Source organism: Sceloporus occidentalis, unplaced genomic scaffold, assembly GCF_023333645.1.
Source record: "Sceloporus occidentalis isolate IW3139 unplaced genomic scaffold, rSceOcc1.0.p SCAF_97, whole genome shotgun sequence".
Taxonomy (NCBI): domain Eukaryota; kingdom Metazoa; phylum Chordata; class Lepidosauria; order Squamata; family Phrynosomatidae; genus Sceloporus; species Sceloporus occidentalis.
Genome location: NW_028317077.1, coordinates 3,198,084 through 3,218,809, shown reverse-complemented (window position 1 = coordinate 3,218,809; position 20,726 = coordinate 3,198,084). Strand labels below are relative to the sequence as shown.

The window sequence follows — 20,726 nt, the reverse complement described above, 5'->3', positions numbered from 1 at the left end:
CAATGCTAATGAAGTTCTTCTAGCCCAATGACATCCTTTCGTCCATTGACTTTTATTAGAGTGTCAGGGTCTGGGTGACTAAGACTCAGTCATTCTAATGTTTACCAAAAAGCAGCACCATAAGGTGTCAGGGTCTAGTAGATTGGGTTAAGATCACAAAAATATAAAGATATTTACAACGTGCATGTAAAAGTAGAAATGTTTCCAAAAAGCAAAATGTCTAAAGAAATTCTCAATCTGATGGCAGATATTCCTAGCATGCTATTCTTATACACAGATTGAAAACTCCAGAATAAATCACACTTTCTAGTTTCAGTCTCCATTCTGTCTTTCATTTTATTTAGCTTTTCCCCAGGTGTCCATCATCTTCGCTTGTTCATCAGTGCCTCCAACCTATGGGATTTATTCACTAAAGTGAGATTTGGCAAAATAGTCTGCTTGGTTTCAACTCCCTGAATTCGCTGCACGTGATAAACGGCCATCCTTGTCAGCCTTGTCTGCAAGCAGGGGGGGGGGTGAATCTCTGAATTCTGACAGATTAAAATATGCTTTATACAGGGCTGTCTAAGCTATTCTTGAAGCTCGCTAGGGTTGGGCCAGTAACGCCAGTGAGATGAAACTGCAGCCGCCCTGAAATCATCCTCTTTAGTGAATAAACATCTTAGTGCTACGTGCCCCCGGGTATTGGTGCTCAACTGTTACTAGTGGAAGCCAAGTACTCCTTACGTTGTGTTTACGTACGTTTGCAAATCATCCCTTCATGATCTAAGGTTACATTAAAACAATAATTAAATGCAGTCCCGGAAACCATCACTTCTGTTAATATTATTATTATTTCTGATTTATTGTTTTATATAGCACCATCATATTCCCTAGCCCTGTACAGTGTTATTTTTATCTTTATTTTAAATATGTACTCCATTGTGCATTTATATATGCAAATATATTACAACATATATAACATTCATAAGCAAATATCATGAAATATTCAATAAAGCGCTAAAATAATTATGAAATCAGGTCCCCAATCATCTTCTTCTGGGGCTGTAGATTCGCAGCCACTTCCTCCCTGACCGAGCTCCAGGGATGGCCGGATCTTCTAGGGCCACCTCGAAAAGAGGACTCACTGAGGTCTTTAAAGTAGGTGGCAGCCTGAAGTTGCAGTCCACTTCCACCACCAAAGACCAGCGTCTTCAGGCGCCCAGCTCCACTGTGGTGTTTCCAGTGCAAAAAAGTGCAACAAGTAATAATCCATAAAAAAAGAAAAACTGGCTCAAAATGACTAAAGTAGTGCTCATGGCAACAAAGTGTGGGTGGGCGAAAGAGTGCATGTTTGAATGGTCCTGGTGGATTTTGATGCTCTTTCCAACCCAAACATGTGTTGTGACAGATATATCATCATATAAATGTATCAATCAAGACAATCCTAAATTTAGGAGCACTGGCTTGTTGGATAGTACATAAGGTTGAAAAAAGACCTAGGTCCATCGAGTTCACCCCTTCTACCTAACCTTCCTATTCTTGATCCAAAAGAAGGCAAAAAAACCCTAATTCAGCTACTTCGAATTCTGCCATCAGGGGAAAAAAATTCCTTCTTGACTCCAAAAGGCAATCGGATTTCTCCTTGGATCAAGAAGCTCTAAAATATTAATTCTATTTATAGCCCTGTAATAGTGAGCTTTATAAATGTGCCCCAGTGATTTATAACATATATAATATATTTTTATGTTATATAAAATTAGATATAAAAATCTGGAAGGCTCCGGTGGCATGCATATATTTTTAGGTTGGGTGCTAAGAATAAATTAAAACCTTTTGATTTAAAGGTCAGTTGTGTTTGCAAGCGGAATTGACCAGAACTGTAACGTACAGACGCTCATGGGTACCAAAACTGCGAATAAAAGAAGGGGTTTTAGTCGACTCAGCTCTGGCTGACATTCCTCTATTCTTTGTGATCTATAGAGCTGGAAAATATGTCGGAAAAACAGACTAAAGAAGTCCAAATAAATCTCAGCATAAACTGAAAATATGTCTTTTCACCAGAAAACACCCATTTTTTATGAATCAGCCTTTAGTGATTTCAAGGACTTCTATTTTCATCTTTTTAGCTTACGATCCATTATAGATCCAGAAGGTTGCTGGGAAAATCTGGAAAGCGGTTAGCACAGGATACATTTCTTAAGCATTCATGAACGAACCCGAAACATACCAAACGCGTTTGCCATTAAACAGTAGAATAGCCAGAAACATTACTTTGTTTTAAGTGAAAACAAAATTGAAACATCGCTTTTCATTTTTCATTATCTCTGTTACAACATTTAATGAGGACGGGAAGTTTAAGAGGCATTTAAATAAAACACTCCTTATTTTCGGCGAGCAAAACGCTCAACACAATCTGGAAGTTGTGGCAATTAACGTTTCTCATTAAGCAGAAGTGAAGGACTCAGGGACCCGGTAATTGTGTCCAGAGCTGGTTCACTGAAGCCTGGGAGACCTTTTCTTTCAAGATTTCCCACTCATTGTAGAGAAACAAAGACCCGTCCCTAATTATATTTTCACAATCTGTGCTTAGCTTAAAAAGCCCCGTCTGAAGCGAGCATGTCAACTTTGTTTAGCTTCACTTGAAGAACGTTTCCACTCGCAGGACAATGTGCAAATATCTACAGCCAGGGACCTCTGTGCCCCGGCCGGTTGTGATATTTTCTGGGAACGCAATATCAAGGTATGGGGTGTTTAAAAAAATAAATGTTCTGTATACTGGGTCTAAGAAATTGTAGACGCCAACATAATGATGTCCACACTTTGCACACCAGAGGGATGTGCTCCACATTGGTTTTCAAAATGTTCCCCATCCCAAAGTTGGCTGTACCCTATAGACCGATTAGGGCTCCAAGGACCCCACAGATCATGGTTGATGGGTTCGACGGAAGGGTTTAAAGTTAGAGTTGTCAAATGAATTTGGACGAGCATTGAGGTTTCAGGCTCATCTCGTTGACTTCACTCTGCGTTATGAACATGCCTTGGAACTCTCCGTATTCCGGGTCGATCATTTTAAACTCTGGATATAGTATCGTGTTTGGCCATTCCCTATATTGAATGAGTAAGGCATTCGATGCCAAAAATGGAACTTTAAAGACCATTTATTGGCCAGAAAGGGTCATTAGATTTTCTATGAATAAACATCTCTTGGAGAAAACCTCTCCCGACATGGATTTTAATGATGATTCCAGTTAAAGACCAGGAAACATTTCAGATGACCTGTGTTTATACCCTGCGAAGAAGCATTTAAATGGTCCATGGGGGATTTGCTAAGCGCGTAAACCAGAAAATAACCCCAAGATAAGTTTTTTTAACCCTTTCCTTCTTGCAGGTAAAACTCCTCAATGCCCACCTATAGTTTTGATCCTATGAAGGTGGATTAAGCAGTTGAACAATTTGTTTCACGTTTTTTTCATGCCCGCTGCCATGCAAACAAGTATAAGTAAAAAACTGCCAGCATGCAGCAAGACGATCTTCCGTGAGATCCGCTTTCCAGCATGCAGGGGAAAAAAAACACCTCATGCCTGTTAACATGTAGAAATGATATTTTAATGGCACTTTTTCTCAATAAAAAAAGGTTTGGATTATTGATTATTATAATTATTATTATTTATTATTATTATCTTTTATTTATATAGCGCCAACAATTTACGCAGTGCTTAATACAATACATATATTCATGGGGTCATACAGTATGTATCCTTCTATCTCATGATCGCTCAGTTTTTTATTATTAATTTTATTGGCGCATCAGTAAATGTATTCGTTGATTCTAATTGTGGCGCAGGACTCTAATAAATAGGGAGATAAAACATACAATTAAAGGCTTGGGTTTACTGATGGCCTTCACGTTTCAAACAATGTATCGGAGTAACGGTCTAAGTGCATTTTTGGGAATACAAAACTACACAAAATAGTTTTTCTCTCCGTTCTCTCGAGGCTCTCTGTAAAGTCCAAGAGCTTGTTTGGTAAGAGTGCTTGCTGTAAATATCTTGCCCTGCTTAATTGGGTGTTGAGTCTAATAATCCTGCCTCAGCTTGTTAACTGTACAATAGCAGTCAGAGTTAATGACCCATTAGTGATTAATTCCTTAACCAGCATCTAATTGCTCGGGGAAAACTTTTTTCTTACAAACTGGATTAAATCATCTAGATCCTTAACCTCTTATTTGCTCTTATAAAGCTTCTGATCTGATTTAGCATTAAAGTTCAGCAAACGCCAACGGAATAAAAACTGTACAAGTCTATAAGATGCCAAGTAATAAAATGACATTATTTAGAATTTCTTTTTTGTTCAATGCCAAACAAGCAATATTGTTCCATACATACAGAGAATATATTTATAACGTATATATATACAACAACAGCAAATATGCATTATGGGTGGGGAATATACATAAAATCCTTAAACATTACCAAATATGGAAATTGGGTGGAGCTGAGGAAAAGTTGGCAGGGCAACGGTGTGGCACCCCTAAAAAACATGGCTTTCTAGACACAAGCCTAGTGAGCAGAGTGAGAAAAATGGCCCTGGGTATCCCCCAACTTGTGGATGAACAAATAAGCCACAGCAAGTCTCATGATTTTATACATCGGCGGGAAGAAAGTCTTCTTTAGATCAAGCCATGGCTCCATCATAAAGGAGACCTAAGCATCTGCCTTCGCAGAGCCATTAGGCGGCGCCAATATCTGGGTTTTTGGAGTTAGTAATCAAACGGGTGCTAGGGGATAGAAGTCCTTGAGCTAGCCAGGAACATGTGAGGTCACACTAGCGTTTGCATGTGGGTGTATATACCGTATATATATATATATATATATATATATATATATATATATACACCCCCCAAGTTCTGCCCCCAATCACTTGCCGATTGAGCAGCTAAAATCCAGGAAGCATCTGGACCCTACTAACCAGTCCCTGATTTAAAAATGATTATGTTCTGTACACATGGTTATTGGTTTCACAGAGGGAATAGGAAGACATAAAATGGCAATTTGTTCTTTTCTGCTGTCAAAAGCTACTTTTTCAAAGTTCTCTATACTCCAGGTGTAATTTCATTTTAACAGCCAGACCCAGCAAAATCAATCAGTGAAAATAGAAATTCCAGGATCAGAATTGTCCCCCCACACACACACACAGTACATAGCCACCCATCACGTGTATATTTAAGTCCTGGGACCTTCTGAGAAGAACAGTCGTGCTTTGTTTGGCCATGGAATTTAAATAACATAATGCAGGGGCATCCAACATGCGGCCCGTGGGCCAAATGCGGCCCGGGAGACCTCGAGGTGCGGCCCGCGTAAGATCGGCAGCCAGGGCAACCGATCTTACGCGGGCCATACCTCAAGCCCTGCTACAACAAGAGCCCTGCTACTTACCAGTGGGAGGGTCTTTTGCACTGCAAAGAGGAAGCGGAACCCAGCAGAGTTCACGTGACATCACATAACTCTGCTTCAGTCCTGCTTCCTCTGTGCAGTACGAGAGAACGCAGAGGGAGGCCGCGCCCCCTGCTGAAGTCTGTGAGCGGCATCGATGAGCTTCAGTGCAGGTAAGGGGGTGGGGAGGGTGTTTGAATGAGTATGCGCGATTGAGGGAATGAATCTGTGAATGAATGAATGAGTATATGAATGAATGAGTGTGTGTGATAGCATGGATGTGTAAGTGCTGGAACCTAGGCATGATGGGACTGTGATTGCTGTTAGCAATCACACTCCTATCATGTCGAGTCAGCCAGTACATGCTGAAACCTAGCTAGTTGCCCCCCTTGTGTATTGATGCTGCCAGCAATATGGGGTCTGCACATCACTTACAGCAACCCTGTACCAGCATGTACTGGCTGACTTGCCATGATAGGAGTGTGATTGCTAACAGCAATCACAGTCCCATCATGCCTAGGTTCTAGCATTTACTGGTTGGATATTTCTAGGCCCAGAAATCAGTGAGAGGAAAAGTAAAGGTTTTGTGCCATTTACTTTATTTTAATCTGCATATTTTATTAAAGGCCATATTTTCTCACAGTGAAAAATGAGTGCGGCCCTCGCACGTATACAATTCTGATAAAGTGGCCCACTGCAGAAAAAACTTGGACACCCCTGACATAATGAAACACTGCCATCTTGTGGGTTTTAGCGGTATTACATGATGAGGCAAGACAGCCTATAGGTCAAACCTACACTGCTGAATTCATCACTGGAAAAAAAACCTGAATGCAATCATTCACAATCACAGTGTGTCCTCTCACAAATAAAAACGGTAATTTTAAAAGCAAGCAGCATTACATATTTTACATTATTAATAGTAGTATCATTATTACCTTTTAGTTATTTAGCACCAACAAGCCACGCAGACCTGTAAAATTTTGATGGAGTGATTAACAAATGCAAAACATATATACATTAACATATACAGACACAACAGGAGTTGAGAACCCTGCCTGTGAGCTTGCCATCTACTTTTACACAAAGTTCCTGGCAAGAATGGTGGGCTTAATAGGACCCCGCTCGTGAGCTTACAATCTAAAGTTGAACAAGGGCTTTAAATAGAATAACATTAATATTCTAGAGCTTCTTGATCCAAGGAGAAATCCGATTGCCTCTTGGAGTCAAGAAGGAATTTTTTTCCCCTGATGGCAGAACTCGAAGTAGCTGAATTAGGGGTTTTTTGCCTTCTTTTGGATCAAGAGTAGGAAGGTTAGGTAGAAGGGTTGAACTTGATGGACTTAGGTAATTTTTCAACCTTATGAACTATGTAACAACTAGCACATGTGCCTATTTTTAAAATGATGTACCTTAAAAACAACATTTGCATTCAATTTCTCTGACAGCAAAATCCCACGGTCACAAGACATATATATATATATATATATATATATATATATATATAAAGAGAGTGCAAGAAGAAAATGCACATGTAAATGTTGTAATGTGTGAAGGTCATTTTATTTGCTTTAGAAATTCCTGCTCACTAATCATGTGACTTGCAAAATAACTACAGTTTTTTTAATATGAATGGATTTGACTCTATAGAGCTTTAACATAGAAGTAAAAAAGCCAGTTTAGGACCTTTATTTAAATATAGAGTTTGCTAATTACACACAATTGTTTAAATCGGTCTCTTAAAAGTGCAATAAGCTTTATTTTTTAGGTGGTTAAATAATTGAAAATTGTGAGATATGGGTAATGATCTGTGGAGTATATTATCGTGAGTTAGTTTGACCTTAAAATAAAATAATTTGGATCCATAAAATGATTGAATGATACAAAATAGTATAGATTATAATAACTGACATTTCATCAAGGAAAAACTTGGAATTCACTGGAAATGATGATTTATGAAATATTATAGGAACAAAGAACTTGCTTTGTGCAGGCAGTTCTTGTCAAGGAATATTTTACCAAGCGGTAACTAAATATATTTTAATTTGTTTTTCTTATAGAAGTTTATTGACAACAGGTGACATGTTGCATGCCTTGCCTTTTTATTTTCTTTTATTTCCGGGCTCTCTATTGATTGAAAAATTTTAACTGGACAATACAAAAAGACAAAACACAGGTGTATTGTGATGGAATGGGTTTCCTTAGCTGATATTGGCCCTGCAAGCTCAATGCTTGCTCGATATACATTATTATGTGAGCAGTCCCCTCTTTACCCAATGTATCATCACGGTTTCGTTTTTCATGCTTGTGATCCTGTACTGGAAGTGCTCCCCCATGTGGTCAATTAGGACCTTGCATTCAAAACATTCTGGGTTCAGTGGTGCAAGTGCTCCCTCATGTGGCGAAAGTGGACATTGCACCTTCATAAATAAGTTGCAAAACCAGAACACTGAATATTTTGAACCAACTTTTAGATACATAATTACAATGACCTATTACAGCATGAAGCATTCATAAATCACTGTTAAAGTGATTTGCGTCCGTCGGTCACCTTTTTGTATGACGGCACTGCAGATGGAAATGGGCACATTTTTTTCTGCTCTGCCCGGAATGCCCTTCAGTATCTTGGGTGAACCCTACCAGCTAACACTCGTCCTCAATTAAAGGGTTCTGTCTTGATCCTTACTGATCATATGTTTTTATTGCAATGGGAATGTAATAATTTAGGGCTGTTTTGTCATGGGCCATCTTCAAGGTTCCAGTTGCTGCATGAGCCAAAAGTCACTCCATTTTCCTGACTCTTCAAACACACAACAGTAGCCATCTATGTATTTAGGTTGGTTGGGTGCTGCTTTAGTTCTCACCCAGGCAAACTGCAGCCACTCCAGGGACTGACTTCTGCAGCTGCTGTACTTACTGCTGAGCACCGGGTTATGATGTCATATCCTGTCACTCAGCCTCAGAAAGACACATGGAGCCAGGTGCAGCATGCTATGGAGGCCAGTCGGTGCCAGCTCGAGCAGTGCGCCTGGGAGCATGATTGCCCAATAGGCTTTGTGTCAGAGGGTAGACCTCTGTACGTGCCACCTTCGGCCTTGTTGGTCTAGGCCAAAATGCATTGCTGGCAGTAGCCCCAACTTTGAAGTGGTCCATAGGTAAAGTCTACAGGCTACACTGACTGTCAATCATCTACAGTAGCATATTTTTGATTCTAAAATCATAGTAAAAGTATTAAGAATTTCTATGGTATCTACATTCAAGACAAAGGATCGTTCACTTATATTTGACCTAAAGCTACAATCCAGCCACCAAATGCGCTTTAATGTGAATGATAGCCCAGTGGTCGCTTTAAATTTTTATGTATTATGTAGAACCCTTCCCTATGCATATGAAACCATTATCCACCCCGAGCTGCTTGGTTTGCAGGAGATATGAACTTGGGTGGATTGTCCTCCAGTAGTTTGTTATCCCTATATGATATATTCTATACACAACACAATAGTTTAACATTATCATCTCTATAGATGTTTTGGAGTACTGCTGTTATAGACTTAAAATGCTAGTTTAATCACTCATAATATTTTCACAAACATTCCTGTAGTTTTACTTGAAATTAAGCAGAAATAGAAATCCTGGGACTTATGACTTTTAAACTCTGCTGCTCACCAGACTCCTTAATCTGATTTGCAACTTAAGAATGCTTTGGGAACTTCTACGTACTCCTACTTTTGTAAAAAAAAAATATATATATATTCAGTATAATATTCACTTTATTCACTAAGACTCAATGTCATTATGCTTTAGGAAGAGCCAACTCTGATGAACTTCTGCAAGTAGAGCTGAGTTGGCCCCCGATATCGCATAGTTTAAGGGTACGGTGATGTTGAAGAAATCTCACATATATAAGTATGCATCTCACAGGGCCAAGCAAGCCCTATCTTGCCAGGGACGTTTGTCAGGGTTCACCCTTCGCAATGCACATCGTTGACCAACCCATAACTATCCTGCAAACTCCCGCTTTAGTGAATAACCCCCAAAGTTGTGTGACGTGCGTATGATCCAATATGAGCAGCGCGTATTTGCGAGTCACTGAATGGTCTTTTGTTGGAATGAAGTGATTGATACTGGTTTATAGCCGTAGGACCGTTATCTCTGCTCCAGTTCACAGGAGCATAATGCACGTTAAGTGCGTTTTCTGACTCATAACACATTTTCACTCACATCTCCTCACCAACGGAGCAGCACGGTGTGAGCGTCAGGTCGCGATGCTTTCAGGATAGGAATAGTCTGAAATTATTTCTTCTGTTAATGCTCTGAGTTCCACAATGATGTTTTTAAGTCCTGCTTATACAGTTATAAAGTGTTAGGTAGGCCTGGACTGGCTAATTGGCACACCGGGCAAATGCCGGGGCATCCTGACCATTGGCTTCCCATACTCCCCCGATTTGCTGCAATGTAACGCCAGTCTGCCCCGGTGTTAGGTGTTCAAATTTACCAAGCAGCATTTAGTTTCATTGCTTTAATGTATATTTAATAATGACAGGACTAACACTCCATTTGGCCCTAGGCAAAGTGCCATTTGAGGCCCCTTCCAAATCACCTTATATATGGGGCAATCTATCCCTGATGAAGACCACCCCAGGTTTGAGACCACCGTCGGCCCTAGGGAGGCACATAAGTCCCCTTGCGCACAGGTCCTGCAGTTTGTGGCTATGGGTGGTCACTGGCCTTAAAGTGCCAGGCCCTCCTAATCCTCCCCAATCTAATGTACAAATATAGTATAACATCTTTGTTTGATCATACATTTCATTTTTAACTAAACACCCCTAAACACCAATTTCCTGGTAACAACCTGATATACGTATTTATAGAATTATATATCTTACTGTTTCAGGGAAGCATATTAATTATTTGAATTAGCATTCACTAAACCGTATAATATTAAGAGATTAAGGACGCATTTTACTACATTTTTATTTGAATTTTTATTGTGAATGTTAAAATATTTTGTGTCTACAAGCTAAAAAGACGAAATCATCAGAAGTGTTAAAATATAATTATGCATTTGGAAGACCCTTCCTTGAACAATTATTTACAAGAAAGTCATTTCGACCTTGCTTTGAAATAATGAGTTTAAAAAGATTGGACGAGGAAACGCATATAATTTACACAACAAGTTGTATTGTTTACAGAAATAAAATCTTGGTTATCTGGTAACAATCAAATGCTTGTGAGATAGATCCCCTCAAAGATATCGTTTATGTCTTCCCTTCCGACGGAGCGAGTCCACTCAACTTTGAGTTGTATCTCTCATGGCCATCAGCTGGTACAGATAATCCAACATCTGAGAAAAAAAAATCCAGAGAAAAACATAAAATAAATATTATAAAAACAACAACGAAATCAATGAAGGGTATATATATGTATAAAAAGTGATTCTGATGCAAGGTTTGGAAGATGGTCACCAACATCAGCATGCAGGGCCGGCCTTAGGAGTGTGCGACTTGTGCGGCCGCACATGGCGCCATGGCAACAGGGGTGCCTGCCCGGGACTTAAATTAAAACATTGTGAATTAAAACATCGTGTTTTTTTTGTTTGTTTGTTTTTCTACTTTATTTAACATCCTCCATGCTAAATAAAGTTTTTTATAACTTTATTTAACACGGAGGATGTTAAATAAAGTTAAAACAAAAAAAACCCGGTGTTTTAATTTAAGTCCTGGGCAGGGGCGCCGAGCGGTCGCTCGTGAAGTTTTCAGCAACCGCTCGGCACCCCTAACTCTCCGTCGAGTTGGCTGTGTTTCATGCTAAGTGCCGGAATTATTCTGGTGCTCAGCTGTGAAGCGTGCACCGCGGCAGAGCAAGAAGACGGATGCCTCCCGCTTCCACCGCAGGACTCCGGCAAGGAGGTAAGTAAGGATAGAGAGAGGGGGGGTAGATAGTGAGAAGGGGCAGTGAGAAGGGTCGGGGGGGCAGTGAAAAGGGGCAGGGGGGGTAGATAGTGAGAAGGGGCAGAGGGGGGAAGGCAGTGAGACGGGGCAGAAACCCTGCAGAAACCCGAGACCAAACTGATTCCCTTTCTCACAACACCGAGTTTATAGCTCTTATCTCTCCAGCCGCAAGTAACCAATTCACGACCTTTCATTGAGCGTTAATCCAATAAGAAGAATTCTAACCATGTCGCATCTCTTCACTAGAATGTAGAATCCGACGCGTTCATTCAGACAAAAATACTATTGGATCTAGGGCAATATATGAAGTTTCTGTTTTTCACCATTATTAGGTTTTTTAGGATATTGTGATTAGCGCCATTCACTGCTTCTAAAGTTATTAAAGTTGCAACTTTGGTGCTGTTTGCTTACTATTATACTTGCAAATACTAAACTGAAGTTAAGCATACACAACCCCTTCTACAGTGCACACGTTGGATATACTCAGCATGTTTCATGATGATTGAAACTATAATTCAACTACCTTTTCTTCAAATCCATTAGTTTTTGCTGGGTTTTTACCTATGACCTTCATAGATTATCTGACAATAACTTTGGTTACCCCTATTAGTGCTATGAATTGGGTTTTAGGTAGGTAGCTCTTGAATAATGGGAGGGTGACTTCACGAAGAATACATTGCGAGATTGCACAATGATAGAACGTTATAGTATCTCACCGGCCATGTGTGGAATAGATTTACTTAACTTGAGTTGCATTTGTTCTACTCTATCTTGTAACTGTTTCCAAACTACCCTGCTGCTGGGAATCTGACTTTTTTGAAAAGTCACCAAAAAAAAAATAACATTGGATAATCTTGAAGCCAAAATTATATTTATATTTCGCCCATGTTTTGGGAAAGCAGCTTCTAGCTAAGAAGTTACAAGCTGCTTTCTCAGAGAATACAACACTTCTCCAATGTGTAACTTTTTACCAAGATTAGTAGAGCAAATGTTCATTAAATACCCTCTACCATTTGCGAGCTGAAATGAGTGACCTTTGCTGCAGGAGCAATAAGAAAAGATCACTTAATTCATATAAATCAGGCTCTTTAGATGGTTGGCTATTTGAGCTAAATTTTTGTTCGTGCAAATGTAGCAAGTATGTAGCAATGTTCTACACGAGAATATTGGAAGTAAGACTGAGTAGTCTACGTTTCTATTAGTCTGCGGAATAACATTTATACAATAAGTTGCTCTGGGGTTTATTCAATAAACCATGGGTTGAGTTGCCTGTTGCAGGGCATGACATGCTTTGACCAAGTAGCCCGGAATACAAAGCCCTTGCACAAGGGCAGACTTGCCCTCGAGAGTCATTGTCCCGGACCCCGGAGAGGGATGGGTCAGATACAGAAGGAGGACAGAAGACATTTTTGCTGGCTCAGTCTGCTGTTCTCCCCCCCTGATAAGTCAGATCAAGTCTACATATGCTTGACAGTGGCGTCTCCAGCTTTCATATTTAGGGGGGGCACATGGGGGGCCAGGAACCAAAGTATGGGGGCCAATTATAAAACGGTACATATACACTATATATATACACACATATACACACACACGTTAGGCAGTTATTTCTCATTCTTTAATATTAGCCCCTGCTGATGACAATATATAGAAATATTACACCCTGCTTCTGATATATATTAATATTAACCCCTGCTGCGGATATATATTGATATTAGCCCCTGCTGCGGATATATACTTATATTATACCCTGCTGCCGATATACATAAAAATTATACCCTGCTGCCGATATATATTAATATTTGACCCTGCTACCAGTATATATTAATATTAGCCCCTACTGCCAATATATATTATTAGTCCCTGCAGCCAATATATATATAAACTTAGCCCCTGCAGCCAATATATATTAATATTAGCCCCTGCTGCCGATATATATATAAATACTAGACCCTGCTGCCAATATGAATATAAATACTAGACCCTGCTGCCAATTAATATTAATATTAGCCCCTGCTGCCAATATATGTTAATATCTCCCTCTCCCTCCCAAACTATCCTCACTACCCCCTCTCCCTCCCAATCTATCCTAACTACCCCCTCTCCCTCCCAATCTATCCTAAGTACCCCCTCTCCCTCCCAATCTATCCTAACTACCCCCTCTCCCTCCCAATCTATCCTATCTACCCCCTCTCTCCCTCCCAATGTATCCCTATCTACCTCTTCTCACTTCCTATCTACCTCTTTTCACTCTCTAACCCCCTCCTAACTTTCTACCCTCCCCCCCCCTTTGAAGTTCACTTACCTTGGGCTTGTAGAAGTCCAGCGGCGGGATCGCGAGGTCTCTGTCTTCCTGGTTCTGCCGCAGTGTGCGCGGCTTCATTGCTGAGCGCCGGATATGACATCATATACCGGCGCTCGGCTTGAAATGCCGGCACTGCGACCAAGGCAGAGGCCTCGCGGTCGCGGAAAAGAGTGAGAGGCGCCGAACGGTCGCTGAGAACTTATTCCTCAGCAACCGCTCGGCGCCTCTCACTCTCTCCTCCGGATCTATAAAAAAAAAAAAAAAGACGGCGTTTCAATTGGGGGGGCACACCGGGGGGCACAGCATGATTTAGGGGGGGCCATGGCCCCCTCTGCCGACGCCACTGCTGCTTGACCCAACCAATCCCCCTTTTCTAAAGTTCAATTGGTGAGACTAAATCTCAACGTTTAGTGAACAAACTGGATTCCTCCTTTGAAATGTTCTCGAGTAATCCGTATCATTTTTTATGGCAGCATGCTCCCTATTGCCTTATTCTGGGATTGGAAAGGAAAACAATATACTCTTAAAACTAATATGGAAACATTTAAAGGTGTAAAATGTGGAACTATATAGAATGATACACGCACCTCTTTATAATTATTTTCTTCATTGTCCCAGGGCTTCTTGCTATAAAATGTTGTGTCTCTGACTGGCTGGGAGTTTCTGTAATCATTTGCCTCCAGCATCCTCAATAAATTGACAAATGCCTCCTTCCACTGCTGGTAGCCCTCCATTGGCTTGTCTCCTTCAGAGTAGACAGTAGACATCTTATCTCCTCCATCATATCCATATGGAAATTCTTCTATACTCTTCTTCCCCATTAGGTGACCTTAAAAGATAAGAGTGCGAAACAAAAAAAAAGTAAAGCTATACATTTATCGGACAACTCGTAGAAAACTCGTAGACAACTTGTAGACAACTCAGCGAAGCTAGAGCTACTTGATTTAAAAGCTGATGCTGATCTATACATTTATTGGAGAATGCACTTTTCTGTACATTTTAGCCCTAATAAAGGTCAAGGAAAGCACACATTTACATATAAAACAATAAATATGCAATCCAATGCAAGGCAACATAATATAGAATAATACACGATAGATAAAAAAAAGAATTAACTATTTGAAGTACACTTATGTTGGTTTCTATATAATCAGAAAGAACTGTTCATCGTTTGACTTGCAAAGCTTTTTCGGTGCTGGAAATGATTTATTCTCATTTTCAATAATAAAAATTAAAAAAAAATAAAGGTTTCCCACTAAATTCTGTTGTAAGGAGTTTAAACAAAACCTTGAAACCATAGTTTTTGAACGCCTATACGAATACAGTGCTATTTTAATGGATTATAGTCTTTATATTTCAATTAGTAAAAACAGTTTTCTAATGTGAAAGAAATTGCCATTATTATTGTAATTGTAATTAAATTATTATGATGATCTGGGCTAGACAGATACTATGTAACACATTGTCAGCTTGAAATGTTCATAAATAACCAAGTAGAATCCTCTATCTATATATTTTAATAATAATCTATCCCTGTAGTGTTTGTTCTTATTCAAATTTAAATAAATGTGATCAAAATGTATCAGTTTAAAAAATATATAATATTGTTTTCTATGGCAAGTATAGAGATATAATGTAATAGTAACACAATCAGGTGTTGGCCAGTATAAATTTATAAACAATTCACAAATTGGTTGTGGTTTAATAGAAAAATGTCATTATTCATGTCTTCAAAAATAATGTACATTTATTATTATGATACAAGGAATCTAAGCAGTTAAGATGCGTGAATTACATTATGAACTTTTACTTAATTGGTTAAATTAGTTACAGAATCGCCGTTGGATGTCATTTTCAAGATTATTTCAATTATTTCGGATATTTCCAATTTCAATAAAACTACATGGGGGGGGTTAATACCACACACAATGTTACATTAATTTGATGATAAAATGAAATTAAAGCACAATATAATTACTTGATTGCAGTTACCCCATTTCAAAGGGTTAAACTCGATTCAACAGACTGTCTACATAAATTGGGAAAACTGCATGATTCTTTTTAGAATACAATGTATCCTGTTTGGTACATAGGCACTCTTTTGGGATCAATGTGTAAAAAGGCAGGTTTAACAGTTAACCCTTGAGATGCTTGAAGCACTCACACCTTGACTGTACCTACTACTCAATGGCTTCCAGCTTCTTCCTCTAAGCCCCATACATTCATATACATTTAATTATGTTACCAACATACTTACCAGTGCACTGGATGCTAGCAGTAACAACTACAGGTACTCAAATGTGATATAGCAGCTAGTATACTCACCTACAGCCCAATGGCTTCCTCTGGGTGATATTTTGGACAGTGAAGGTGCCTCTATGTGTTGCTGGGGTGCAGGAGCTGATTGTGCTAAATGAACCCTAAAAAGAAGCAGGGTACACAGAATGAGAGAGAAGAGAGTGCGGTATTTCCAGAAGACCAGAGTGCCCTCCATCATCTGTCTGCTTCAGGAGCTGTCTGTGGGGCTGGAGTTGGAAGAGTAAGAGCTCTCAATGAAGTTTAGATCTGCAGCCCTCTGTGGTGCTGATGCTGGAGGAATCAGGAGCTTTCTGTCTGCTGCTGATGCTGGAGGAATCAGGAGCTGTCTCCAGTGCTGATGCTGGATGAAGAAGCAGGAGCTGTCTCTGGTCCTGATGCTGGAAGAAGCAGGAGCTGTCTCTGGTCCTGATGCTGGAAGAAGCAGGAGCTGTCTCTGGTCCTGATGCTGGAAGAAGCAGGAGCTGTCTCTTGTTCTGATGTTGGATGAAGCAGGCGCTGACTGTGGTCCTGATGCTGGAGGCAGCTGGGTCTGGTACTTGGTGCTTCCCTTCCAATACTTTCTTAATTGTAATTCACTTTGAGTGAGAGGCACTTATAAATGAAAGAGGAAGGTCTGGTGTCAGAATTTATTAAACTGTTGCCTCCCCTCTAGTGCCATGCTGCTCTCAGCCTCAGTCGTTACCTCCAATACTGGGGCTGAGTCACACATGCCAATACCAAGCATAATCCATGTCACTCAAATGTTATTACTCTTTGTTTCCAATAGTAATTATTTCTACAACTGCTAGATGTAATCTAACCTTTTAAATTGGTCACCTTTCACCAAATGTTCATCAGCCCCAGGTATCAGTGTTTGCTTACACCGTACAGTAATTAGCTTCCTAATTTTACTTAGCAGTTGTTTGAAAAAATGTGAAAAAAATAGTAGGAGGAAGTGTATTAGGTGAAACTAAGAAAATTAAATTAACCCTAATGCCATGGTCCTGTATACCATAAAATATATTTAACACATGATCAGTTATTATTATTATTATTATACACATATGTATCTGTGTTCTACCTTCCTTAGGAAATATTTCTTGATTGAAAAAAAAGTTTGAGACTTTACTCAGAAAATATTTGCCAAATATTGTTTTTATGCTTGTGATGTGCAAACATGTTTATTTATTATTATTAGTTTTGCATGCCGAAACTAGTTAGGAAGGTCATCAAAGAGTTACACGTCCTCCTGTTTTCCTTCTTATTTAACCTAGTCCGAATTATTATGCTTATTCTCGATGTATGTATATAAACTATATATATATATATAAGTGTGTGTTAGGGTGTGATAGAGTGTGTTTAACTGTGTGTTAGAGTAAGTGTGTGTTAGAGTATGTATTAGAGTGCATGTTAGGGTGTGTATGTGTTAGGATGAGTGCGTATTAGGGAGTGTAACTGATTGTTTCATAACGTGCATGTGTTACAGGGATTGTGTGTGTTAGAGTGAGTGTGCGTGTTAATTACAGAGGGTGGGCACTACACACACTACAATATTGTTTCTAGTGTGTTGTTTTTCATGCCAAGCATCTGTTTTCCTGCTTTCCAATTTCCCTTACTGACCTTAATCCACTGGTACTGAACATGTTAAGTGAATAATATTGGACTATAATAATACTTCAATAATTGGCAGATTGTGTAGCATGGCACTAATACAAACAGCGTGTTTATTTATTTATTTGCATTGCCTCCTGCCACTTGATGGATTTCCTCCATTGTGTGTCTTCACTCGCCCGGAAAATCTAACCTTCATTTCCAGCCGAACAAATGAAATTTTTTTGTAACGTCACTGACTCACGCCGGACATATATTTATTGCAGTTTTCTATGTTATCTCCCACTTTTATAATTCTATCAGGAGGGACAGACATCCCGTGAATGAGCACTGAGAATACACAATGCCAAGTGGCATATAAATCAAGCACTAGAGAGGGTGTCACCTATCTCCCCGCCACTCAGAAACCACAATTAACTAAGATTCTGCTTTACACCTTTTATATTATCTATTAAAGCGTCATTCATATATATGTCTATAGTAGAATTGTTTTTACTCCAGGTTATATATTTTGCTCTAGTTACTACATAAGTATAAAATAAACCCTGGTATGGAAGATTGCGTTGAAACCATGAGTTTGTATGGGGAGTTTCAGCTCACACAATTGACTAAACAGAGAAAGCAAGCAGGACCCCTATATTCACCCCCAAAACAATATATGGTGCCACTCACGTTTAGTTATTTAAAACTAATTTAATAATCAAATAAAATTAAAAAATAAATGGAGGAATCTGCCCAAAGTTGAGAAACCATATAAAGCGCCATGCCTATAAAAAGCTGGAAAAATTAAACAGCATTGCGCCCCAAAAAACATATGTAAAGAAAGGCAATTTCTGTTAACTGAATCAAAAGAAGAGTTGATTTTGTGGGATGGCAAATAAACTTGTGCATGGCGAGCAAAATCGATTTGGGCACATTTTTTTCCCGTTTTCGCCACATTTGTGTGCGGCCAAGAAAATTTTGTTTCCTAACCTTTCGGTTGAAATGAAATTTGCAGGGTTTTTGATTGCAAAATTGATGTCCCTGCCGCCTTCTGGACTCACATTTACTTCAAGCACCAGCATCTCGGGGCAGCATCTTTCATCATTGAGGGTTACTTCCTTGTTAAAACTTACGTTTGTACGAATCCAAATGTAATGGTGAAAGAAACCACAGATTGCCTTATTGACCGTATTTCTCTCCAAAATCATTAGCTCGTTGTGTAATGCTCCGTTATTTATGGTTACTGGGTTCTTCTTCTCATTGGCTTCGTTCCACCTCAGGCAATTTTTTTGTTGAAACGTTAATTCAGAAAGTCCACCAACATTTCCCACAACAATTTACTTTATATCTGCAAAGCTCTTTCTTATTATATTTCCCTGATCTCATGTGATGGCGGATCCTTGTTCTTTAACACCATGACTGCCAGAGAGTTTATTTGTGCGTCTACTGCACGGATCACACATTACTGTTTAATGAATAAATAATAATTAATGGTTCGTTTACGGCGTATCTTAAACATACAGATATGTTCCTGACTTTGCTTACTGGTTGTTTCCTCCTGGTTGACTTTCCGGCTTCTTTCTTTGGCCATGTGGCTGCATCTTGAGAACGGAGGACAGGTTCAGTTCTCTTGTCAGGCTTAATTCGGATTATTTTATTGTGTCATTAGATAAATGTGTACGTAATGCATCTCAGCGGCCCCTGTACTGTCGGAACGAAACATAGACTCAAACGAGGTTTCAATGCATTAAAGGTCCGTTCTTCTGGTGTAAATATATAGGTAAAGTCATAGGATGTGTTTGCGGGACCGTTTTATTTTAATTGTACTGTTAAGCATTGAATTAAGGCAGGAGGTTGTGGTTTGGCAATGGGGCAGACGGGACAACAGCCACCTCAACTGCTCTGGTTCGGAAATTTGGTCCGCATCCTTAACCTCTTTAATGTGCTATATTAGAATATCAGAGCCACCAGGATGAAGACAGTAATTATATTGTAACTGATAGCTTCCGATTCAGAACCTCTTGGATAAAGTTGGACAGGACTTGACCAATGTGTTGGGCTGTTTTTTGACTAAGACCACTTGCTTGTAATCGTCCATAGGCTTAAGGTGGTCGAGGGACAACTACTACCTCGTCTGCCCTAAGTTGGAAATTTGGGCCACTTCCTGAACCTCTTTAGTGTGTTGTATTAGAATATTCACAGCCATCGGCAAGTACAAAGTATGGAGACCTTAATTATATCGTAACTGGTAGCTTTCGATTCAGACCTTCAGGGAAAAGCTGGACAGGACTAGGCCAATGTGTCAGACTGGTCTATGACTAAGACCACTTGGCTGAACTTGTCCATCTGGCTAAATGTTGCCATTCCTCACCTTACTCTAGAAAATATCACACATTCATTGATGTAGTTGGATAGCAAACAGAAAGCCACGGTGATACACAGCACCTGCCGTATAATTAACTTACGTTCGTTATCTAGGAATGAGCAATGTAAATGAACAACAGAATAAGTAATTGTATGACAAACTGCTAATGTTTCCTAGTGTTTTGACACCTGCCTGGGACACCTAACAAACCTTTGGCAACAAAATATGAGACGAGAGATACATCTCACATTGAGGTGACAGACTTATAGATATCCTGATAGGGTTTTCATCAATTGAACAAGAGTAACAAGCTACCTATCACAAAATACAATCAACACACAGTCTGTTCCATGCCGGATGATACTGAGATTTTTGTGAATGAAAAAAACAACATTTGTAATCGGTGACATCCTTTTTTGATGGAAAATCCTGGAAAGAACATCTGAAATATTAATCTACTCATTACCTAACAAATAAGACCTATCGACTGCCTTCAGTATGTACTAATGTTCTTCCTCGCGGAAACTAAATGAACACAACGACATTAATTATAAAAATGATTGACGAAGGTTCCAAATTTAGGTATTCCATCTTCATATTTATATGTATACGGATCTAAAGAGGAGAATGCGAGAAGGGATAATTTAGATAAAAAGAAGATACTTTTTTAGCAGGTAAGTCACCAAAAGGCATGTAGCTGCTACATTAAATATACGCTTGCAAATGCAAGAAATGGTTAAAATAGAGGAACTGGACTTAGAAGTTACAAAAAAATAGTATTATATGATTAATATAAATTAAAT

At 39.3% G+C, this 20,726-nt stretch overlaps 1 protein-coding gene across 1 annotated transcript; it reads right to left on the bottom strand.

The window, feature by feature from the left end:
* Positions 1–10,704: 10,704 nt before the first annotated feature.
* LOC149284236 (gastrin-releasing peptide-like) lies at positions 10,705–16,161 on the bottom strand. Its single transcript, XM_089496975.1, has 3 exons — positions 15,993–16,161; positions 14,255–14,496; positions 10,705–10,758 (listed from the first exon to the last, which is right to left on the bottom strand). The coding sequence occupies exons 1-3, from the start codon at positions 16,159–16,161 to the stop codon at positions 10,705–10,707; spliced, it is 465 nt and encodes a 154-aa protein (XP_089353101.1).
* Positions 16,162–20,726: the final 4,565 nt, after the last annotated feature.

Bases quoted from the DNA above. Each gene is read 5' to 3' on its own strand.
- LOC149284236 (XM_089496975.1), bottom strand. From the start codon at position 16,161: ATGGAGGGCACTCTGGTCTTCTGGAAATACCGCACTCTCTTCTCTCTC. The intron at 14,497-15,992 runs GTGAGTATACTA...TTATCTTTTAAG, and splicing joins AGGAAGCCATTGGGCTGTAG to GTCACCTAATGGGGAAGAAG. The intron at 10,759-14,254 runs GTGCGTGTATCA...TTTTTTTCTCAG, and splicing joins AAGAAAATAATTATAAAGAG to ATGTTGGATTATCTGTACCA.